The sequence below is a fragment of the Rhincodon typus genome, chromosome 20 (assembly GCF_021869965.1).
Source record: "Rhincodon typus isolate 14 chromosome 20, sRhiTyp1.1, whole genome shotgun sequence".
Lineage (NCBI taxonomy): Eukaryota > Metazoa > Chordata > Chondrichthyes > Orectolobiformes > Rhincodontidae > Rhincodon > Rhincodon typus.
The window spans coordinates 41,309,798-41,335,417 of NC_063351.1; the positions used below are offsets into that span (position 1 = coordinate 41,309,798).

Genomic DNA, 25,620 nt, shown 5'->3' on the forward strand with positions numbered 1-25,620 from the left:
CAGCTCTACACCTTGTTATCCCAATAGGTATGTTCTTGGTTCTTAAGATTGATCAATTTAGTACAGTAGATGAATAAATGGACTTCTGAAAAACACTCAACAGGGTATCATATTGGATACGTATTGAGAAGATGGCAGTCCATGGAATTAAGGGAAGTGGTTGTATAATACGAAATTGGTTCAGGGCCAGGAAACAGATGTGTGGTTATTTTCCAGAGTGCAATGTGGTTTGCAGTGGGTACCTCCTGTTGCTAAGCTAAGGGTTAGCAACTTTGCAATTTTTTTAATAAAACTTCCTAAGCTCAGTTTGCAAATAATATTAAACTTGATGAAATAGTCGATAGCAATGAGATTAGTTAGCAGCTTTAGGATAACACAAGGTAAGATGATGAAATGAGCACATGAATTGCAGTTAGAGTTCAGAGTGGAGAAGTAGAGAGTGACATACTTTTGGGGACTATTTTGAAAAGCTCATACATTCTGAATAGCATAATTTTGAAAAGAATAAAAGAGACACTGTCTTTGGTGACCATTTTGCCAAATCCTTAAAGGTGGCAGGGCAAGTTGATAAGGTGGTTGATAAGCATTTAAGTCGCTTGGGTTTATAATTGGAGGAATAGAATACAAAATCAAAGAGATCATACTAAAATTTTATAGATCAGAAGTTAGGTCTCAGCTGGAGAATGATGGACAATTCCGGGGTCCACACTGAAGGCAATATATAAATTATTGAATCATTATAGTACAGGAGAGTGCAATTCAGCCCATTGTATCCATGCTGGCCACCCTAAAGAGCAATTCCTTTCACTGTGTCTTGGTATATGTGACAAGAATAAATCAAATCAAATCAAAATTCACACACTACCGCCAGCTCCCAATGACCCCGCACCCCACCCCTGCACATTACTCCTGTTTGTATATTTAGAACGTTTAGAGAATTTACAGCAGAGAAGGAGGTCACGTTGCCCATCGTGGCTGTGCCAGTCAAAGAATAAACCGCCCAACCTTCTCCTGTTTTCCAGCCTTTGGTCCATAGCCCTGGAGATCATGGGTTAAAATGAATATTCAGACAACTTTTATGTGAGTTGAGGGTTTCTGCTTTCACTACACTTTTGGGCAGCAAGTTCCAGACCTTGGCGAGTGTCTTGGTGAAGAAACGTCTCTTTGTCTCCCTTCTAATCATTCTACCAATTGCTGTAAGTGTATGGCCCCCAGGCACTGACTTTTCTGCTAAGAGAAGTAGGCCCTTACCGTCGAATCTGTCCAGGTCATTCACAGCTGTGTACATTTCAGTTAGCTCTCTCTTCAGTATGTAGTCTGCCTGTTGGAAGGGTAACAATCCCAGTCTATCCATTGCATATAGCTGCAATAGGGGAGGCAATGGCCTAATGGTATTATTGCTAGACTGTTAATCCAGAGACCCAGATAACGTTTTGTGGACCCGGGTTCGAATCCCACCATGGTAGTTGGTGGAATTTGAATTCAATAAATATCAGGAATTCAGAATCTAATGATGACCGTGAATTCATTGTCCATAGTTGGAAAAACCCATCTGGTTCACTAATGTCATTTAAGGAAAGAAACTGCCATCCTCACCTGTTCTGGCCTACATGTGACTCCAGACCCACAGCAACTGGTTGACTCTTAACTACCCTCTGGGCAATTAGGGATAGGCAATAAATGCTGCCTAGCCAGTGATGCCCTCATCTTGTGAATTAATTTAAAAAAATTCCAGCCCTTGCAATATCATCGTAAATCTCCTCTCTAATAACCTTGAGTGCAATTGCATCTCTTTTGCATCATCATTTTAAGGTGACCAAAACTTCATGCAATATCCAAGTTATGGTTTAACTAGTGTATTATATAGCTCTGACATTACCTCTCTGCTCTTATATTCTCTGCCTTGACTAATAACGTAAAGATTAAAAATGAATTCTTAACCACCTTATGGATCTTCCCTGCTCCCATCTGGGATTGCTGGATGTTCACTCAAAGTCACTTACTTTATCTATACCTATGTGACCGTAAGATGTATGAGCACAAATTGGCCATTCAGCCTGTTGAGTCTGCTTAGCCATTCAAGATATTTATGGATGATCTGATAATCCTTGAATCTACTTTTCTGCCTTATCCCCAAAACCCTTGATTCCTTTCCTGATTAAAGAACTGTTCATTTCTGCCTTGAATATAATTGAAAGCCCACTGTGAAAAGGACACCACAGATTTAATACACTGTGAGAGTAAAACGTCTCCACCTCTGTCTTAAATGGGTGATTTCTTATCTTAGATTTTGTCCTCTGGTCCTAGACTCTCTCAAGGGGAAATAACCTTTCTGCATCTAACCTGTCAAACCCTGCAAAAATCTTATTTATTTAAATAAGGGCTCCGATCATTCTTCTAAAATCCAGTGAGCCCAAGCTCAATCTACTCAACCTCCTTTCATAAGGAAATCCCTGTATACTTGGAATTAACTTAGTGAACTTCGTCTAGACTGGCTCCAATGCTAATATTCCTTAGATAGGGGATCAAAACTGTTTGCAGTATTTCAGGTGTGGTCCAACTGGTCCAAGCCTTGTACACTTTCAGCAAGACTTCCCTATTTTTATACACCATCCCTTTGAAATAAAGGCCACTGTTCCATTTCTTTTTGTTATTATCTGTTGAACTTGGATGCTAACTTTTGTCATTAATGCACAGAAATCTCTCTGTGCTACAGCTTTCTGCAGTCTTTTTCCATTTAGCTGATATTCAGCTCCTCTATTCTTCCTGCCAAAGAACATATACTAACATTTACCTACAATATATTCCACCTGCTGTGTTTTACCTACTCATTTAACCTGTCTATATCCTTCTGTAGACTCTTTGTGCGATCCTTATTATTTACCTTCCCACCTATTCTTGTGTCATCCATAAACATAGCTATAACACATTCACTTTCTTCATCTGAGTCATTAATTTACATTGTAAATAATTGTGGCCCCACCACTGATCCCTGTGGCACTCCACTAGTTACAGGTTACCATCCTGAAGATGCCATCTTATGCCATTTCTCTGCCAGTGTCCAGCGGTGTACCACAAGGATCAGTATGGGACCCTTATTGTTTGTTATATACGTAATGATATAGATGAAAATTTGGGGGGAACATAAGCAAGTTTGCAGATGACACCAGGGTTGGTAGGGTGGTTAATAGTGAAGAAAATAGATGGGTTTGTCAGATGGGCAGAGCAGTGGCAGATGGCATTTAACCCTGATAACTGCAAGGTGATACACTTTGGAAGAAACAACCAGATGAGGGAGTATTTAATAAATGGCAGGACACTGGGTAGCTAAGAGGAAAAGAGGGAACTTGGGTAATTACAGACCCTTGAAGACAGCAGAGCATGTGAATAGAATATTAAGAAGGCATATGGGACACTTACTTTCATCAGTCATGGCATAAAGTACAAGAGCAAGGAGGTAATGTTAGCGTTATAAAAGCGTTGGTTCAGCTACAGCTGGGCTACAGTGTGCAGTTCTTACTACAGGAAGGATCTGATAGCACCTGAGGGGTACAGAGGAGACTGTTGTCTTGGATGGAGCAATTGAGCTATAAGGAGAGATTAGATAGGCTTGAATTGTTTTCTTTAGAGCAGCGAAGACTGATGGGGTGGGGGGGCAACATGATTGAGGTGTATAAGATTGAGGGGTCAGTCACAAGGAGGCATAGTTTTAGGATTAGGGGCAGGAGATTCAAAGGTGATTTGAGAAAAACATTTCCAGTCAGGGGGTGGTGGGAATCTGGAATGCACTGCCTGGGAAGATAGTTGAGGCCAGAAACTTTACAACCTTTATAAGAAATATTTGGATGAGCAGTTGAAATGTCATAACATTTAAGGGTATGGGACAAGTGCAGGAAATTGTGATTAGTACGCCTTTTGTGGTAGTTATGACAGTGTAGACTTGAAGGGTTTTTTCTGCATTCTATGACTTTTCTATTAGAGAGCCAATCCTGTAGTTGCTTGTTTTTGGTCTCCTTCCCTTTTTAAATGAAAGTGTTACATTGGCAGCTTTCCAATCTTCAGGCACTTATCCAGAATCTATGGATTCTTGGTAGATTACTACCAGTGCATCCACTACCTCTGTAGCTACTCCCTTTAATATTCTTGGGTGCATCCCATCAGGTCCAGTTATCGATCTTCAGCTCCATTAGTTTATGCAGCACTGTTTCTCTGGTGATAGTTATTTCATTTATTTCCTTTCCTTTTGCCCCTTGATTACTTATAATAAGTTTTAGTTCGTAAATAATCAGCCATGTTCTGGAATGGCGGAGAAGACTCTAGGGACTGAACGTTCCTCTGAGAGGGCTTAATAGAATAGAGACAGGTTCTGTCTGGGTGAGTGGGCCATTAACTAGAGATGATACATTTAAACCCATTTGTAAAAAGTCTTAGTGGGAAGATGAGGCAAAATTATTTGCATTCAGAGAATTGACAACCTCTGGAATGTTTTTGCTGACAAGATGGTGAAAACTGATTCCATAAATAATTTAATAGAGGCAACGACAAAAGGGGGTTGTGGGACTTGAGCACAACTGCTCCTCCAAACAGAAGGCATGATGGGCCAAATGGCCTCCTCTGTGCAGTAAGTTTCTCTTGATTCTGTTCTGTTTGAATGGTAATATCATTTTAAAAAAAAAAAAAGCCAGTTGGTAGTGCTATTGTATGTTCGGTCATTATGGGTACCACAAAGCACTCAACCAGAAGTGGCACCTTCAACAAAAATGTGATTGTCTGATGCTTCTCCAGTGTGCTGTGTGAAATAACTAATATTTTGGAGAGCATTCAAAAGCAAGCAATGTTGTAGAAAACACCATCTCTTCCAGGAAAATGGAACTGAAACTGAAACATTCTGTCTCAATGCACAACACATTCGCTGTAATTTAGCCTTGTCATGGAAGTTGTACTGAGATGAGAAACTCTGCAAATGAAATTCCCCATGCAATGCTGTCTTGAACCAATGCTGCAATGTCTGAGTAAAGTTTTCCAATTAGAGAAATTCTGGGACTTTGATATTCTTGAGCAATAAAAGTTCCTGTTCTTTATTGATTTGCAGGATGTGGGCTTCACTGGCTCGGCCATTATTTATCACCAATCCCTACATTACTTTTGAGAAGCCAACAGTGTCCTTGTATGTCTACTGCCCTTGTCCTTCTCAATGGTTGAGGTCACAGGTTTTTGAAAACTTTGTCTGAAGAAACTTTGACAAGTTGCTGTGGTATGGGAGTAGGGGGCTGTTATATTGTTGAGGATGAAAAGTGGATCCAGCTGTACTTTAAACTATCCTATTTCCTTTCTCTTCCTCTTCCTCTTAACAGTCCGACACCAATGTATCCTCCGACGTACCTGGAGCCTGGTATTGGGTAAGTGGCAAAATTGTAATAATAGTTTGACCATCAGTTGGATGGATCTTGTATTGGCACATACAGAGCTCAGAGTCTCCATACTTGAATCAAAATCTATCAATATGCTTGACTTCCCATTGTCACAGCACTGACCCAAGAACTATGTGTATCAGAAACTATTTAACTACCGAGATCATTGCAGACAGAGCCATAATCCTTTCTTCACACAATGCTTACTTTGGAGTTAGACAGCTGTCCTGTTTATATTTCATTCATTGTAAGAAATCCTTGTTTAAAGTAACAATGGCAGTATTAGATCTTTATATTTAATTAGTTCATGTTCATTTTTTAATAGTACTCAGACAAACCATTTAATATGATTCCATACAGTTATATAATTCCTTACCATTGAGTTCATGATGCACTATGTCACATACCATGCTCTACAATTTCAATATGATTTTAGCAAACAGTGGTTTACTTAAATGCTTGAACCAATTTTACCTTTAATCTCTATATTTCATGCATGTTAACACTAAACTACAATACATCAAGGATAAACAATTCTTCTGGCTTAGATAACGTGGAGTCAAGAAGGCACACATGATTTCATATCATTCTCTCCCAATGATGGTGTTATCATGATTATGTGGACAACTTAAGATTTTCAATTACTTTCCGACAATAAAGTGACCAAGTGACCTATCCAGGACCTGCAGACATGGATGAGTGATATTGCCATTCCTTCATTTCTGTTAAAAGTATATCAGTTCAGTAGAACTGAAAGCTGTTTGAATTCATCGTATACTAACTCCATAAACAGCAAGGGCAGGTGATAGCCTAGTGTTATTCATCCAGACACTTGGGTACTATCCTAGAGACCCTGCCATGATAAATAGTGGAATTTGAATTCAATAAAAATCTGGAATAAAGTCTCTAATGTTGGCTGCAAAACTGTTGTCAATTGTTGTAAAGACCCATCTGGATCACCAATGTCATTTAGGGAAGGAAACTGCTAATCTGGTCTGGCCTACATGTGACTCCAGACCCACTGCAATGGGTTGATACTCAGTTGCCTTCTGGGTAATTAAGGATGGTTAATGAATGCTAGTCTGGCCAGCAATGCCCATATTCCATGAATGAATTAAAAACAAAAGTGAGACGCACATGAACTCTCATTCCCACAATGTATAGTTTCCAGCAATGGTGATGATCAGGAAATATATACCCTGGCAGATTCCGTTATGTAGCAAAACATATCTATCAAGTCTGTCATAGAGTCTTAGAGTTATACTGCATGGAAGCAGACTTTTTGGTTCAATTCGTCTGCACCGACCAGATATCCTAAACTGATCCAGTCCCATTTGCCAGTATTTGACTCATACCCTCTGAACCCTTCCTATTGATGTGCCCATCCAGATACCTTTTAAATGTTGTACCTTCCTCCACCACTTCCTTTGGCAGCTTGTTCCATATATGCACCACCATCTGTGTGAAAACATTGCCCTTCATGTCCCTTTTAAACTTTACCCCTCTCATCTTAAATGTATGCTGTCTAGTTTTGGACTAGCCTACCCTGGGAAAAAGACCTTGGCTGTTCATCCTATCCATGCCCTTCATGACTTTATGAACTTCTATAAGGTCATCCCTCAGCCTCTGACGCTCCAGGGAAAAAAAACCCCAGCCTCTTGCCATATCTCAAACCCTCCAATCCTGGCTTACTGCACCTGCTCCCATTTAATAATATTATTCCAATAACAGGGTGACCAGAACTGTACATAGTACTCCAAAAGTGACCTCACCACATCCAGTACAACCTCAACATGATGTCCCAACTCCTATATTCAGTGGTCTGACCAATGAAGGCAAGCATGCTAGATACTTTTTCTTTTTCACCCTGTATACCTGTGACACAACTTTCAAAGGACTATGTACCTGAACCTCTAGGTATCTCTGTTTGTCAACACTCCCCAGAACTTTACCGTTAACTGGATAAGTCCTGTCTTTGTTCATCTTGTCATAATGCAACACCTCACATTTATCCAAATCAAACTCCATCTGCCACTCGTTGGCCCATTGACACAATTGATCAAGATCTCTTTGTAATCTTAGATAACCTTCTTCACTGTCCACTATACCGCCAATCTTGATTTTTTTTTTCTTTATTCATTCATGGGATGAGGGCATCACTGGCTAGGCAGCATTTGTTGCCATCTGCAAATGCCCAGAGGGCAGTTAAGAGTCAAATACATTGCTGTGGGTCTGGAGTCACATATAGGCCAGACCAGGTAAGGATGGCAGTTTCCTTTCCTAAAGGACATTAGTAAACCAGACGGGTTTTTCCGACAATCGACAATAGATTCACGGTCATCATTAGATTCTTAATTCCAGATATTTTATTGAAATCAAATTCCACCATCTGCCGTGGCAGGATTTGAACCTGGGTCCCCAGAACGTTATCTGGCTCTCTGGATTAACAGTCCAGCAATAATACCACTAGGCCATTGCCTTCCCAACTGTTATCCGCAAGCCTATTAACTGTGCTGCCTAAAATTGTCATCCAAATCGTTATATAAATGACAAACAACAGTGGACCCAGCACTGATCCCTGTGGAACACTGCTGTTCACAAGCGTCCAGTCGGAAGAATAATCCTCTATCGCCAACCCTCCTACTATCAAGCCAATTTTGTATACAATTGGCAAGCTCTCCCTGAATCCTGTGTGATCTAACTTTACTAATTAGTCTACCAGAAATCTTCAAGTTGTTAGAAGTGAGAAAGTTTAGACCGTCAGAATTATGAAAAGTTTATATCAGTGGACTTGGTAAGAAATCATACGAATAAAGTCAGAAGTCACACAACACCAGTTATCATCCAACAGGTTTATTTGAAATCACCAGCTTTCAGAGTGCTGCTGCTTCATCAGCTGAAGTGGAGGGAAGCACATGGGCACAGAATATATGGGTGGAGAGATAATAGTAATATAATTCCAGGTAATTAAGGTGTCAACAGATAATAACAAATAGTGTGAGTAGAGTATTGACAGGCTGATTAACAAGTCTTTGCAGCTGATCAATAGGGTCAAACGGTGTGAGTAAAGTATCAACAGCTGAATAGTAAGTGAAGCAATGATCTATGAACTAATTAATTAAGGCAGAGAGATAATTACAGAAATCAAAAATAAGATGGTGTTAGAGATAAACCAAATGGCTGGAACAACATGATAGGTATCACAGTTGCAACCTGTTGGACTATCATCTGGTATTGTCTGACTTCTGACTTTGTTCACCCCAATCCAGCACCGGCATCTCCACATCATAAGAGTAAAGGCCTCAGCAGTTCGGTGGAAAGAAATAGAAAAGGGTCAGTTAAGTAAAGATTGAACAAGCTGAGATAGGATCGATGTTTCTCTGGAATTTAGCTCTGTAAAGGATGCTGTTGGGAAACAGATTGAAACTTTGTTTGCATTGAGACCTGTTTTCCATATTTGCAGCCAGAGGTATATATATTTTATGAGAAACCACCATGCTATTTAAATGTAAAAATTATTTATACAATCTATCAAGCCAGGTTTTGTTCTGGGAACTGACTTGATAGGCGTTGCCATCATCTGGGATCAGAACAACATGAGATATTTGGTTAATGGAAACTGGACCAAGTAGATAAAGACCAATGGTTCTGTAATTCATTTGTTGCCATACGCCCTGTTGACATTAGTGGATTATTTTGTTATTCTCGGAGGCAAAAACACTTTGGAACCTCAGCTGCGCATGGCCACCTTGCCCTGTTAGAGGGGGGAGGTGAAAGAATTTAAGTGTAATTATATAATCTGGAATAAAAATCTACTCATTATTAATGAGCATTAATAACCAGATTGTTGTAAATACTAATCTGGTTCACTAATGTTCTTCAACGGAGGAAATCTGCTGTCCCTTCCTGGTCTGATAACTCTTATTTGACAGCAGTTTTAACTATTAACTGCCCTTTGAAACAGACATTCAAGCTACTGAGTTGAATCAAGCAGCTACAGAGAAAGGCACTGGGGTGGACTGCAAGAAAGCACTTCAATACCATCTTCTTGAGGGCAGTTAGGGATGGGTAATAAATGCTAGCCTCGCCAGTGATGTTCCCATCCAAATAATGAATTTAAAAAAGGAAAGGACAGAGAAACATATGGGAAGCCAAATAAAACTGAACATTCTTTAAGAATGTCTGCGATATTTGGTCTTCGATCTGAGCACACGTCCCCCTGAGTTTAAGACATAATCACACATGGAAGAAAAGCTAATTTATTATGAATGAAGTGCTTTGTTCAACAATTGTTCTTTTCTTTTAACAGGAGACACACACCTTACATGAATCAAACTGACTACAGGATATTCGAGCTCAACAAACGTTTGCAGAACTGGGCAGAGGTAATTCTGCTTATTAATGGAAGGAATTTTTGTGTGGTAGAAAGTTACACTTTCCATATCTGATACTTGGTGTCAATATTGAACACTTCCAGGGTAAGTAAAGACGAGGTTAGATACAGGGTAAACTTCGCTCTACATTGTACCATAGAGCACTCCCAGGACAAGTACACCAGGGTTGATAGAGTTAAAGCTCTTCTGAACTGTCCCTGTCAAACACTCCAGCACGAGGTTATGTATAGAGTAAAAATCCCTGTATGCCAGTGGTATCTATTGCTGGGCCACAGGAATCAGGAATGTAATGTCCTCTCTTGACTTTTCTCCTAGCTTCTAATCCATGATGCTCTGTTTAACAATATCATTCAGCCTTGCTCTGCTGAGAGTAATTAACTTTGCTTTTACTTGGAATTGAGCTGGGGCTACTCTTTTCACTGCCCCTCATCTAGAATTTAGAGTATTTGCAGCACTGAAACAGGCCTATTGATGCTCATGCTTATGAACCACATAAGCCTCCCACACACCTACTGTGTGTCTGACCTTTTTAGCATGTCCTTTTGCAAATTTCTTCTTGTGTGTTTATTTGTCTTTCCTTAAACCATGTGACTGATGAGATCAACTTGGAACTTCTCAGTATGAAATATTTCAATAGTAATGCAAGCTTGTGGTGAATTTATAAGAAGCTGTTCAAGTATATTCTGCATCCTGACAACTGACTGATGCAAATTCCTGACTGTTAGGTTTCACTTTGGTGAGTGTTTGTTGAAGAAGGCATTTGGAAAACATTTTCATGAAGGGGAAGGAAATGGGCTGAATCCCAGCTAGAAAAATATTGTCCAAGATCAGAGCTCAGCAGGTGACACTGGGTTTGAAAATCAGAGATTGAAGAATAGCGCTAGCATGAAAATGATATAAGAATACAAGAAGCAGGAGCAGGCTATTCCAGCCTTTTAGCTTACACACTATTTCGTAATATCATTGAAATAACCGCACAGAGGCTGGTATCCCATCACCAAGTCACCCTTTATTTACATGGACAGTACACTGGTTGTGACCAGCCAGCTCGGAGTCAGTCACTGAAGTCAGGAGACTCTCTGAATCTCCTGTTCAACCACTACAATTATGAAGGAGTGAAGACACTTCTATTTATTTTAAGTGATCAACTTTCATTTTGAACTACTCCATCCCACCCCCAGCCCACTTTAGGACTCCCAAGTCAGGGATAACATTCATCCAACAGCAACTCTATTAGTCATTTTTAGAAATTTTTATGTTTCAATGAGCTATATCAGTCAACTTGCAGAGAAACTAGGGCAATAGTGACGGTTCTTAACATCAGTGCATTCTGGCTATGACTTTCAGTAACTTGGGATGAGATGATGCATCTGCCTCTCTTACTCAATCAATCTTTCACCTAATTCATCTCATTGTTTCATGCTGTCTTTCACACAATATTTCTTATCCTCCCTCCGTCTCACTCTTTGTCCCCTCTCTGTCTCTCTTGTACCATCTTTATCGATCTTCTCCTCTCTTTCTGCCTCTCAACATTCCTCTTGTTTTCTCTCATCTTTCGCTCACTCATTCTTTCTCCTTATTCTCATACTTACTTTGTTCCTTTCTTATTTGTTGTTTCTTATTCTTTCCTTTGGTTACCTCTCATTCATTTTGTTCTTCATTTTCATACTGTATCTTTCTGTGTCTCCTTTCTTACATTCTAGTCTAACTGAATAATGCTTTCTTCAGGAATGTGACAATCTCTGGTGGGATGCCTTTACCACGGAGTTTTTTGAAGATGATGCCATGTTAACCATCACCTTCTGTTTGGAAGATGGGCCAAAGCGATACAGTAAGTGAAGTAGTTCCTTGGTTTATTTCCTTAAAATGTTCTTTCCCTCCCCTTCCTGATGCCATGCTCTGCACTTTTGATGACACCAATAGTGAGCTCCTACATCATCATTGGATACAAAGTTTCACACTGGTCTAGCTGGATTCTGTCTTGAGAGCAAATTCTTCCAGTATCAAATTAAAAAATTGAAATATTTGCAAATTTCTGATGACTTAAGAGATGGAGGCATCTTCTCCGATCAGGACACTATTAGATTCCGTTCCTGATTTCCACTGAATTCAATGATTTGCCTTGGATATGAAAATAAATCCACTCCACCAATGTTTTTCTGCCGCTGATCACCATCCCATAACTCTGCAGGAACATGCAAATTTTGGGGGAGTACTGCAGTGTTAGACATGCTGTCTGTTGGATGAGTCATTTAACTGTGGTCCTGTCTGGCTCTTGGATAGATGTTGTAAGATGACATGAAACTGTTTCATAGAAGTACAGGGGAAATATCCCTGGTGACCTGGCCAGTATTTATCCCTCAACCAGCATGACAGGAAAATAGCTTATGTGGTCATTGATCTCATTGTTGTCTGAGAGAACTGGCTGTGGACAAATTGGCTGCTAATTTCTCACATCACAGCAACAGCTGTACTTCAGAAATTAACTTGCCTGTTTGTGAAGTCCTGCAAAGTACATGAATGGCTCTGTGGAAATGCAACCTCCATCATAAAGTCAGAAGTGGGGGTGTTTGCCGATGACTGGGCAATGTCAGCACCATTCCTGACTCCTCAGATACTGTTCAAATGCAACCAGATTTGGACAATATCCAGGCTTGGGATGACAATTGGCAAGTAATATTCATGCCACACAAATACTAGGCAATGACCATCAACAGTAAGAGACAATCTAACCACCTCCCCTTAACATTCAATGAGACAATTTAACCACTGTCCCTTAATATTCAAAGGTATTACCATTACTGAGACCCCACTGTCAACATCTTTGGGGTTATCATTGGGGTTACCAGAAACTCAACTGGACTCACCACGTAAACACAGTGGCTACAAGAGGAGGTCAGAGGCTAGGAATACTGTGGCGAGTAACTCACCTCCTGACTCCCCAAAGCCTGTCTATCATCTACAACGCACAAGTCAGGAGTGTGATGGAATACTCCCCAGTTGTCTGAATGAGTGCAGTCCTAACAACACTCAAGAAGCTTCACACTATCCAGGACAAAGCAGCCCATTTGCTTGGCACCACAGCCATAAACATACACACCTTCCACCGTCAACATTCAGTAATAGCAGTGTGTACTTTCTACAAGATGCACTGCAGAAATTCACCAAAAATCCTTAGACAGCACCTTCCAAACCCATGACCACTTCCAACTCGAAGGAAAAGGGCAGCAAAGCACGACCTGCAAGTTCCCCTCCAAGTCAGTTACATCCAGACTTGGAAATATATTGCCTTTCCTTCACAGTCAAAATCCAGGAATTCCCTCCCTAGCAATATTGTGGGTCAACCCACAGACTAAAGTTATTCAAGGGGGCAGCTCGCCACTACCTACTGAAGGGCAACTAGGTACGGGCAATAAATGCTGGCTAGCCAGTGACACCCATGTCGTATGAATGAATTAAAACAAAAAACCTCTTGTTTGACAGATTCTGTTATGGTGAATGGGTAAAGCGCTGAAGGAAGGCTGGCAGCAGAGGAAGATAGCTACCTACATATCAAATGTTAATTTCTATTTCTTCCAATTTTCTCACAGCAATTGGCCGGACTTTGATCCCACGCTATTTCCGCAGTATCTTCGAGGGAGGAGCAACTGACCTGTACTACGTCCTCAAACATCCAAAGGAATCATTCCATAATAATTTTGTATCATTGGACTGTGACCAGTGTACAATGGTGACACAACACGGGAAGCCCATGTTCACTAAGGTATGGCCTGACTCAGAAAACAAACCTTGTAGCCCAAGGACCCATACATTTGAGCTCTGTGATACGAAGGTGGGAGGAGCTGAGTCCTAATTTGCTATTTTTGTCCGGTGGGGACGAGTTTGTGTCTCTCCTGTATCTCTAGACAGGGATTTCGCCTTGTGAAATGAGGCAGGCTGAATTATTTGACGTTGCAGCAGCTCAGGGGAACTCCTGCACTGGTGGCATGAACACTATTCCCTATTTTGGGTATATAATCCTTATATTTGTGACTTTGTGAAGAGTAATGCTAACTTAGATCTATTCTGTGCTGTTCATTCATCTGCATTAAGAACTGCAGTGATGCTGTTATAATTCAGTGTTTAGATTCCTGCAGTTAAGCTTGCTATCCCTCCAGTATTCCATGGAGTCCCTCACAATAGAAAGTTGTGCCCTGGACACTGTTGCAAGCAACCCAGAAAATCATAGCAACATTGCAACAAACATCTCGTCGAACACTTTTCCCCATCTCCAACAAAAATACTTTGCTTGCTCAGTGGGGAGGAGGGAAGTTGGAGGCATACATCCATATGAACATATATTCAAAACAGGAGCAAAGGAAGACCATTCAACCCCTTGAACCTGGCCTACCATTCAATAAGATAATGGCTGATCTGTTTGTGTTTTGAATTTCATATTCCCACCTACTCCCAATAGCCCTTCAGTTTAACATCAATTTATCCAGCTCTGTGGTCCGATGACCCTTCCTCAGAACTGATGGTGGCTGGGAAAACGTTGGTTTATATGCAGTAAATGATAGGATAGAACCCGAGAGAGAGAAGAGCAGTTGGATAGACAAAGGAGTTGATAACAATCTGGCTAGGAGGGTGAATAGTTGTTAATGGGGACTGGTAGTGACTGACAATAGGTAGTGTGTAATGGCAGGCTATGTGATAACAAGGCCTGGTGTGTGGGGTAGGGGGCTAGGACATGGGAGAGTTTAGGCTTTAAAATTATTGAACTCGATATTGAGTCTGGAGGGCTGCAGGCTCCCCAAGCTGAAAATGAGGTGTTGTTCTTTTAGCTTGTACTGAGCTTCGCTGGAACACTGCAACAAGCCAGAGACAGAGATGTTGGCCGGGGAACAGGGTGCTGCGTTATTGTAGCAGGCAACGGGTAGTTCAGGGTCTTTTTTTGTGAGCAGAATGTAGATGTTCTACGAAGTGGTCACCCAGTCTATGCTTCGTTTCCCCAATGTAGAGGAGACCGCACTGTGAGCAGTGGACGCAGCAGACTAGATTCTAGGACGTGCAGGTGAGGTGTTGCTTCACCTGGAAGGTATATTTGGGCCCTTGGATCGTGGAGAGGGAGGAGGTAAGTGGGCAGGTGTTGCACCTTCACCAGCTGCAAGGGAAGGTGCTGTGGGACTGTGGAAGGGTGAAGGAAGCGTGGACCAGGGTGTCCCAGAGGGAATGTTCCCTGCGGAAAGCGGACAGGGAGGGGAGGGGAGTATGTGTCTGGTGGTGGCATCTCACTGCAGATGGTGGAAATGGTGTCTGATGATCTTCTGGATATGGACGCTGGTGGGATGGTAGGTAAGGACAAGGGGTACCCTATCGCTATTGCGGGAGGGAAGAGAAGGGGTGAGGGCGGAAGTACGGGAGATGGGTTGGACCCAGTTGAGGGCCCCGTCGACAATGGTGCTGGGAAATCATCGGGTGAGGAAGAAGATGGACATTTCGGAGGCTCCCTTGTTGAAATTGGCCTCATCTGAACATACGTGACGGAGACGGAAGAACTGAGAGTGGGATGGACTCTTTACAGGAAGCGGGGTGCGAGGATGTATTGTCCAGGGGACCAAAACTATACACAGTATTCAAGATGTGGTTTCACCAAAATCCTGTTTCACTGAAGCATAACATCCTTTCAGTTCCTCTCATAATAAAGGATAGCATCCTACTGGCCTTCTTGATTATGTACTGTACCTGTGCACTAAAACTTCATGACTAATACAACAGAATATCTAAATCCCTTTGCGCAATGGAATTCTGCAGACATTCTCTTTTAAGTAATACTCTGCATTTTTTTATTCTTCCTGCTAAAGTGAACAACTTCATTTTTTCCCACATTATACACCATCTGCTAGATTTTTGCCCACTCACTCCACCTTTCTATATCTGTCTGCAACTTCCATATGTCTCCTTCACAATATACCTTCCTACCTAGCTTGGTGTGATCTGCAAATTTAGCCATTATGTGTGCTTTTGCTACCTCATCTAAGTCATTGATGTAAATTGTAAGAAGTTGAAGCTCCATCATAGAGCTCTCATCACATCTCGTCTGCCATCAAAGACTCATTTATGCATTTCCTCTGTTTTCTGACAGCCCGTCAACCTTCTGTGCGTGCTAATATGTTACCCCCTAACTATTAGCATTTGCTTTTGACAATAACCTTTGATGTAGCATCTTATCAAATGCTTTCTGGCAATCAAGTATAGTACAGCTACAAGCTTCCCTTTAGCCACAGCATCTTGGCAAGTAGATACTCATATACTCCTTCAAAGCGCTCCAATAAGAACATAAGAACTAGGAGCAGGAGTAGGCCGTCTGGCCCTTCGAGCCTGCTCCGCCATTCAATAAGATCATGGCTGATCTTTTCGTGGACTCAGATCCACTTACCCGCGTTCTCACCGTATCCCTTAATTCCTTTATTGTTCAAAAAAAATCTACCTTATCTTTAAAAACATTTACTGAAGTAGCGTCAACTACTTCACTGGGCAAGGAATTCCATAGATTAACAACCCTCTGGGTGAAGAAGTTCCTTCTCAATTCAGTCCTAAATCTGCTCCCTCTAATCTTGAGGCTATGCCCTCTTGTCCTAGCTTCACCTGCCAGTGGAAACATCCTCTCTACTTCTATCTTATTTATTCCCTTCATAATTTTACATGTTTCTATAAGATCCCCCCTCAATCTTCTGAATTCCAATGAATATAATCCCAATCTACTCAGTCTCTCCTCATAAACCAACCCCCTCAACTCCGGAATCAACCTAGTGAACCTCCTTTGCACCCCCTCCAGTGCCAGTACATCCTTTCTCAAGTAAGGAGACCAAAACTGTACACAGTACTCCAGGTGTGGCCTCACCAGCACCTTGTACAGCTGCAACATAACCTCTCTGCTTTTAATCTCAATCCCTTTAGCAATGAAGGACAAAATTCCATTTGCCTTCCTAATTACTTGTTGTACCTGCAGACCTACCTTCTGTGATTCATGCACAAGGACACCCAGGTCCCTCTGCATAGCAGCATGCTGCAACTTTTTACCATTCAAGTAATAATCCTTGTTACTATTACTCCTACCAAAATGTATGACTTCACATTTATTTACATTGTATTCCATCTGCCAGACCTTTGCCCACTCACTCAATGTATCTATGTTCCTCTGCAAAGTTTCACAGTCCTCTGCACACTTTGTTCTGCGACTCATCTTAGTATCATCTGCAAACTTTGACAGCCTACACGTGGTCCCCAACTCCAAATCATCTATATAAATTATAAATAATTGCAGTCCCAACACCGATCCCTGAGGCACACCACTAGTCACTGACTGCCAGCTAGAATAGCACTCATTTATCCCCACTCTTTGCTTCCTGTTAGTCAACCAATCCTTTATCCATGCTAATACTTTACCCTTAACGCCATGCATTCTTATCTTATGCAGTAGCCTCTTGTGCGGCACCTTGTCGAAGGCCTTTTGGAAATCTAGGTACACCACATCCACTGGGTCCCCATTGTCCACCTTGCTCGTAATGTCTTCATAGAATTCCAAAAGATTTGTCAAGCATGACCTGCCCTTCCTGAACCCATGCTGCGTCTGCCCAACGGGATAATTTCAATCAAGATGCCTTGCTATTTCTTCCTTGATGATAGACTCAAGCATCTTCCCCACTACAGAGGTTAAGCTAACCGGTCTATAATTCCCCATCTTTTGTCTACTTACCTTTTTAAACAGTGGCATCACATTTGCTGTTTTCCAATCTGCTGGGACTGCCCCCGAGTCCAACGAATTTTGGAAAATTACCGCCAGTGCACCTGCTATTTCTCCCGCCATCTCTTTTAGTACCCTGGGATGCATTCCATCAGGGCCAGGAGACTTATCAATCCTTAGCTCCATTAGCTTGCCCAACACAACCTCTTCCGTAATAATGATTGTTTCCAGGTCCTCACCTACCTTTGTCTCTTTGTCAATTACTGGCATGTTATTAGTGTCCTCCACTGTGAAGACCGATACAAAATACCTGTTCAATGCCTCAGCCATTTCATCATATCCCATAACTAAACTCCCCTTCTCATCCTCTAAAGGGCCAACGTTTACTTTAGCCACTCTTTTTCGTTTTATATATTTATAGAAACTTTTGCTATCTGTCTTTATATTCTGTGCTAGTTTTTTCTCATGTTCTATCTTACTTTTCTTTATAGCTCTTTTTGTGGCTTTCTGTTGACCTTTAAAGTTTTCCCAATCTTCTGGTTTCATGCTGTTTTTGGCCACTTTGTATGCCTTCTCTTTCAATTTGATAGCCTCCCTTATTTCTTTAGACACCCATGGCAGATTACCCCCAATCTTACAGTCCTTCCTTTTCACTGGAATATACTTTTGCTGAACACTTTGAAAAATTGCTTTGAAAGTCCTCCACTACTCGTCAACTGTCCCACCATAAAGTCTTTTTTCCAGTCTACTTTAGCCAAGTCCTCCCTCATTCTATTGTAGTTCCCCTTGTTCAAGCACAGGACCCTGGTATTGGATTTTATCTTCAGACTCTCCATCTGTATTCTAAATTCAACCATACTGTGATCACTCCTTCCAAGAGGATCCCTAACTATGAGGTCATAATTATTCCTGTCTCATTACACAGGACCAGATCTAGGATAGCTTGCTCCCTCGTCGGTTCCAATAAGTTGTCTAACGATGATTTCCCTTTGAAAAAACCATGCTAACCTTTCTGTAAATGCACAGCTGTAATCTCTTTAAAAATCTTGTCTGACACCTACCCATTATGGACATCAAGCTAACTGAACTATAGTTTTCAGTTTTCTATCTTCTGTCTTCCTCCTTTCTTGATTAGAGTGATTATATTTGCTATTTTTCCAGTGCAACCTTCAGTTTCCTAAATCTATGGAATTTTGGAAATTTAACTACCTTATTAGCAACCTCTTTTAAGACCCCAGGATGAGGTGTATTTGCATTCAGAGACTTGTGACGCCACAGCTTTTTAAGTTTGTTTAGTACCACTTCCCCTGTCATTATAGTTTCACTAACTCCCTTTCTTCCAAATTTGTTTAATAGTTATTACTGGAATAGGAGTATTCTCTATAGAAAGCAGAAGCAAAATGTTTGTTCATTTCATCTGCCATTTCCTTATTATTTATTCTTAACTTACTATTGTCACTCTTTAGATCCCTACAGAAAATCTTGCTATCTATTTTTACACTCCTAGCTAGTTTCTTCCTATATCCAATCTCCTCTTGATTGAACGTTTAGTCATTCTTTGCTGTTCTCTATATTCTTACCAGTCATTTGACGTTTGACTCATCTTTGCTTTTTTCTTAAGTTTTGTGTTTTGCCTAATTTTTTTAGTTCACGATGAATCCTCCCTTTTAGAATTTTTCTTTATGGTAGGAATGTACTTTTTCTGCCACTGCGTCTCAATTAGTCTGTCCCCTAGCCCAGTATACCTGTTCACTTCAGCTTGCTCAGCATTCATGCCCATATAGTTACCCTTATTTAATTTTAAAATGCTAGCCAGATGTAAACTTCAATCATATTGTGTTTGCTGTTACCTAGGGTTGTCTTTGGTTTTTAATGAATCCTCTGGCATTAAACAATGCCGAGTCTAATGTGACTTGCACTCTGGTTGGTTCCAAAATGTGTTGCTTTAAGAAATTGGCTTGAAAGCATTCTATGAACTTTGCATCCAGGTTGCTATTGCCAATCTGATATTTCCAGATTATATGTAGATTAAATTCACCCATGATTCCTAATGTCCTTTTATCAAAAACACATTTCTTCTTGTCTACTTTGACCCACATTGTGGCTACTGTTTGGGGCCCTGCTGACCACTTCCGTTAGTGACGCCTTTCCCATGCTATTCCTCATTTCCAGCTGATTCCACATCCTGACTCCTGGGCCAAGGGCATCTTTAAATATTGCACAGATATCGCACTTTGATTAACCGGAAAACTTGTGATGAAATCTCAACAAGTACATTCAGTTAAAGTTGGCAACTCTACTTCCATCAAATAAACAAGTTGGATTTCCACCTAAACTAGAGATGCTGGAGGCAAACCCTGATCCCATAGCTGAATTTGCAGAGGTGAGGTCTGGGGAATTTTTCTGATCCTTCCTTTGCTTTCTTTGTGTTGTGCAACATCCTTATAAAAAGGTAGGTAAATTATTTCCAGGCCCATCAATACCTTACCAAGAGCAACTCTAGCTCATGACAAATGTTGGCTTTGCCAGTGATGTCTCATGAATAAGAAAAACTAAGGGTGCGGTGAAATGATTTATAATGAAGCTGCAGCTATGCTGTGCAGTATCCTGTTGGAATAGACACATGTGCCATTGTTATTTGTCTCTCCAATGATTGTATTTTTAGGTGTGCGTGGAGGGGCGGTTATACCTGGAGTTCATGTTTGATGATATGATGAGAATTAAGACCTGGCATTTTAACATCCGGCAGCACCGTGAGCTGATCCCGCGCAGCATCCTCGCAATGAATGTGAGTATCCACTTGCCAAGGTTGAACTCGTTAAGTCACTCAGATCTGTGAGCTGTGGTCTTTCTTCTCAGAATTGTGGTCTTTCTTCTCAGAATACTTTAACAGTGGGAAACTTGCTGTTCAACTCTCCAATCCTCACCTCGCCATGCACTGAAATCCACAAGAGAATTTTCTTTAGAGATTTGCTTTCTCTAGTGTCAGTTCAAATACGTTCATTAAGAAAAAGACCTTAGCATTGTTTGGAAGCAGTAATGTTTTTAAAAAGTCACTGCTTCTTCTGAAGACCATGAGATGTGAGAGCAGGAGTAGGCCATTTGGCCCATCAAGTCTGCTTTTCCATTAATGAGATTATAGATGATCTGTTAATCCTCAATTCCACTTTTTTGGTCCCAGTGACAGATGTTAAACCAACTACTCTATAATTACCTGTTTTTGATTCCTTCCCTTTTTGAATAAGGGTGTTATAGTGGTAGTTTTTGTCTGCAATGTTTTCTTGAATCTAAGATTTTTTGGAAGATTACTACCATTGCGTGAACTATCTTTGTAGTTATTTCCTTTAAAATCTTATGATGCAACACACTAGGTCCAGGGGACTTATCGGCTTTAAATGCCTTTAGATTCCCTACTTTTTTTCTAATGTTGTTATTGTATTTGTTTCCTCCTCACATTTTACTGCATGATTTAGTATTTTTGGAATGCTATTAAAGTCTGCGACTATGACAACTGATGCAATGTATTTATTCAGTCCCTTTGCTATTTGTTGGATCCCCAGTATTATTTTTCCGGCCTTATTCTTTAAGGGGACCATGTTCACTTTGGCCTCTCAATTGTTTTTTGTATATTTGAAGAAGTGCTTGATGTTCATTTTGATATTACCTGCTTGTTTACCGACTAAGTCAATTTTCTCCCTCTTTGTTATATTTTGGGTCATCTTTTGTTGTTTTTTCAAAACCTTCCCAATCTTCTGGTTTACCACTAACATTTTTGCCACATTTTATGTATTTGCATTCAATTTGATACTATCCTTAACTACCTTGTTGACCGTGGTCGGTGTATCCCTTCCTAGAATCATACTTCCTCAGAGATCTATCTTTGTTTTGAATCATGAACTGTGTTCTTAAACGTGTCCCGTTGTTTCTCAACTATCTTTTCAGCTAACCCCTTTCCCGGTCCATTTCAGATGACTCTGGCTTCATTCCTTTTTAAATGCCTTTATTTAGGTTTAACACAGTTGTTTCCAACATTTGATTCTGACTCCCGTATATTGATTGCAAAATTCCGCCATGTTATGCATGGCCACTTTTTCCAATTACACATTAACAGATCCAAAATAGCCTAATCCCTGAATGGATCCACAACATATATTTCTAGGAAACTGTGCTGAATACTCTCAATGAATTCTTCCTTTTGGTTGCCTCTGCCAATTTGATTTTCCAGATCAACATTAGGATTAAAGTCACCCATCATTAATATTATGTCTTTTTTACATGCCCTCATTATCTCCTACAGGATGCCTATGGATTACTCCCAACATTTGTTTTCTTCTCTTCGTTGCCCTTACCTGCACCCATATGGATTCTATATCTTCAGATCTAAGATAGTTTCTCACTATCATACTTATTGCATCTCATTAACTGCTAGGTTCCAAAGTTTGTTTTAAATGCTATGTGCATTTAAATGAAGAGCCATAAATTCTGTTTTTTTTCCCTTCCCTTGACCCTATTTGCTGTTTTTTTTAATGCTTGCATATTGGCCCTATGTCACCCTCTTGATATCATTACCCCTGCAATGCTGCCATATTATTTAACTTTGTAATCATGTGTTTCACATCTCCTGAACACACCTCCCACCCAATTTATTAAAAAACTTCTCATCAGCCTCATATTTCAAGTGAAGCCCATCCAACAGGAATGATTTCCTTCTATCCCAGTACCTTTGTCAGTCCCTGTGAACAGAAACCCATTCCACCCACGCCAGTCCTTGAGCCACGCATTTAGCTCCTTGATTTTATCTACCCTGTGTCAGTTTTCCCAATCACTCGTAGTAATCTTGAGATTATTGTTGCCTTTGAGGTTCTGTTTTCTAAATTGGCTCCTAACTGTTCAAATCTGTTCTGTTTCAGTAGAACCTTCTTTCTGGTCCTACCAGGAATATCAGTAAAGTGAATTGATCTTGTTTATGTGCAATGATAACTTGCTAGTGCAAATTCATGAATGAATTTTAGTTAACAGCACAAGCTTGATAAAATTACTTCCCATTGCTCTCAATAAACTTTTTTTGTCAAAAATGAATGGTTTGAAAGTTGAAAAGCTCAACTAAGTAGTTTCTCTCTGTATTGTTGTGGCTACTGTCTTTGAAATGTTTACATTTGAACATTGTCTTAAATTAATATTTCAAGTAAAATTTCTTAGCTTTTAAATTTGCGATGTAACTTCCATAAATTAACATTACACCATCAGTTTATTCTGTTGCATTATCTGAATAAGTGGAGTTGAGGGCAAAGATCAGTTATGATTTTATTGAATAGTAGAACAGCCTCAAGGAGCTGAATGGTCTAGTGCTACTCCTATTTCTTATGTACTTAAGTACATGTCTCAGCTCCAGACCCAAATGAATTGGTCCTTTTCAAAATGATCGGCCATTGATGCCTAAGGTATGTCACCCATACTGACACATTAGTCAGGCTAAATAAGTAACCTTGAAAGTGGAGTCGCAGACAGGCAGGGTGGTGAAGAAGGCATTTGGTACACTTGCCTTTATTGATCAGTGCATTGAGTGTAGGAGTTGGGAGGTCATATTGCAGCTGTACAGGACATTGGTGAGGCCACTTTTGGAATACTCCATTCCATTCCGGTTTCCCTGCTATAGGAGGGATATCGTGAAACTTGAAAGGCTTCAGAAAAGATTTACAAGGATGTTGCCAGGGTTGAGTTGTAGGGAGAGGCTGAAAACGCTGGGGCTATTTTCCTTGGAGTGTCAAAGGCTGAGGGGTGACCGTATAGAAGTTTATAAAATCTTGTGGAGCATGGATAGAATGAATAGCCAAGGTCTTTTTTCACAGGGTAGGGGAGTTCAAAACTAGAGGGCCTGGGTTTAAGTTGACGGTTGTGGGGTGGTGGGGGGGAAGATTTAAGAGGGACCTAAGGAACAACTTTTTCATGCAGAAGGTGGTGCATGTATGGAATGAGCTGCCAAAGGAGGTGGTGGAGGCTGGTACAATTACACATTTAAAAGGCATGTGAATGGGTGTATGAATAGTGTTATAAGAGCAAAGGTTGACTCCACCCTTGAGAACTAATACTGAAACACCTAAAGAGGAACACCTTGCCCTATAATCTGTAAAAGGAGTGTCAAAAGTGGTGTAACCTGCTCTTCAGCAATTTCTCATGGTTAAATAAATCTTTGATGCTCACCAACTAATCAACAACTAACAAATAATTTATCTAATTTTAACAGTGAACAAATTAACTAAACTATTAACAAGCCAAATAAACCCCTTCTAGCTTCTAACTATTCCCGAATAAAACAAGATTCTAATGGTATGCTGTTCCAATAGATACAGGTCCAGCTTATATAAAAATAAAAAAATAGAATTTAGTCTCTCAATTACAGCCAGGTTACATGTCTCCTGGAATGCTCTGTGCCTTCTCTGTCGAACCAGCTGCAGCAATGCCTTCTGGTCGATCCTCCTGTCAGGAATATTAAGTATTCGTGCTGTTGGTACCTTTGTTCTTTAGATGATGCTTTCTGTAAGACTTAGAGAAAACTGTGAGAGACAGCGATTCTCTCTTGCTAGCTTTTGACTCGACAGGTGGCAATTAGCTCTCCTTTCTTTGTCCAACTCCCCTCTCCTTTTGTACCCTTGATGACATATCATTTTCTTACAATAGGATTGGTTCTAGATTGTCAAAACCATCAGATTTAAATTTAATTGGTTTTTAATATCTAAGTGCCTGATTCAAATTGATTAGTTAAATTCAAACTTATTATTTTGGTAACAAAACAGAACTGCTGCTTGGCCTGCTAATAGTACTGCCTTTAGATACAAATGTTTCAATTCTGGTACTCTCTGTATACTTGCAAACTTTCAACTACTCACAGGCATCCATTTTATGTCTCAAAGCATTGAAAAAGCATATCATCCTTTAAAGGGATCACACAATGCTTCCCCGCACCTTAGCATTTTACAAACACCAAATTCTAACTTCCTGCCTCTTAATCCACAAGCACTCTACCCAACTTTGCAACAATAGCAAGGGTTCAGAGGAATATGGACCAAATGCTGGCAAGTAGGACTAGATCAATTTAGGATATCTGGTCGGCATGGATGAGTTGGACCGAAGGGTCTGGTTCCAAGCTGTATATCTCCATAACTCTCTAACCTCCCCACCAAAGCCATGCTTTGAATTTATCGTAATCAGGAGAACCCGAGTGTTGACATTAATAAGCTGATCCTCACCAACCTGTTAATTGATCCTTATTCCATTTTTTTTTCTTCACAGTCCCAGGACCCACAGATGCTGGATCAGTTGTCAAAGAACATCACAAGATGTGGCCTGTCCAACTCTACTCTCAACTACCTCCGAGTAAGGGCACTTTAAAGTAAAGCATTCTAGTTTAAAAATCCAGTAGGAAGAAACAAGGCATCACAGTCTCTTGGTAACACATCAGTCCTTATCCTACACATCCCTTGGAAAACTGAAATTGAAAGAAAATTTCTACTTCTAGCAGAATATATTTATTCTCTATGACGGTGGATTTCCCAGCAGTAGTTCGTCGTTTTTGCCGGATTTCTGAGCACTTCTTCAAAATAGCCTTGCTTCAAGTATGGAGCATACTAGCTATTAGAACACCATTGTAGGAACTAGCTACTGATTATCGATATAGCAAATACATGCCCAAAGAAACAAGTCCTTTGATTTCCTCAAGTGGTCCTCAGACACTGCTCAAATCCAGTGCCCTTCTCCCAATGTCTCCACCAAGGAAAGCTGTTTCATAATGGCTTTATTGTGTCAAATTAAACAGTCCTAGCCTTTGTTTTCTTTTTAACAGAATAGCTGATTTTTAGTACGTTGAAAAATATGAGTTTGAATTTGATTTGTTGTTGTCACACGTACCGAGCTACAGTGAAAAATGTTGTTTTGTGTGCTATACAGGCAGATCTTACCGTACAAAGTACATCAGAGTAGCAGAAGAGAGTGCAGAATGCAGTGTTACAGCTGCAAAAGAAGGTGCAGAGAGAGAGAGAGAGATGAACATTGACATTTGAGAGGTCCTTTCAAAGTCTGCTAACAGCAGCGA

At 40.5% G+C, this 25,620-nt stretch overlaps 1 protein-coding gene across 3 annotated transcripts in view; it reads left to right on the top strand.

The window, feature by feature from the left end:
* The window catches only part of ldb1a (LIM domain binding 1a), a 104,128-nt gene that overhangs the window by 67,482 nt on the left and 11,026 nt on the right, over positions 1-25,620 (top strand). For all 3 annotated transcript variants that reach the window (XM_048608855.1, XM_048608856.1, XM_048608857.1), the window contains 6 exons: positions 5,355-5,399; positions 9,721-9,796; positions 11,534-11,636; positions 13,396-13,568; positions 20,197-20,319; positions 24,822-24,905. In XM_048608855.1, the coding sequence (XP_048464812.1) occupies positions 5,355-5,399; positions 9,721-9,796; positions 11,534-11,636; positions 13,396-13,568; positions 20,197-20,319; positions 24,822-24,905 (604 nt within the window). The remainder of the gene's footprint in view (positions 1-5,354; positions 5,400-9,720; positions 9,797-11,533; positions 11,637-13,395; positions 13,569-20,196; positions 20,320-24,821; positions 24,906-25,620) is intronic.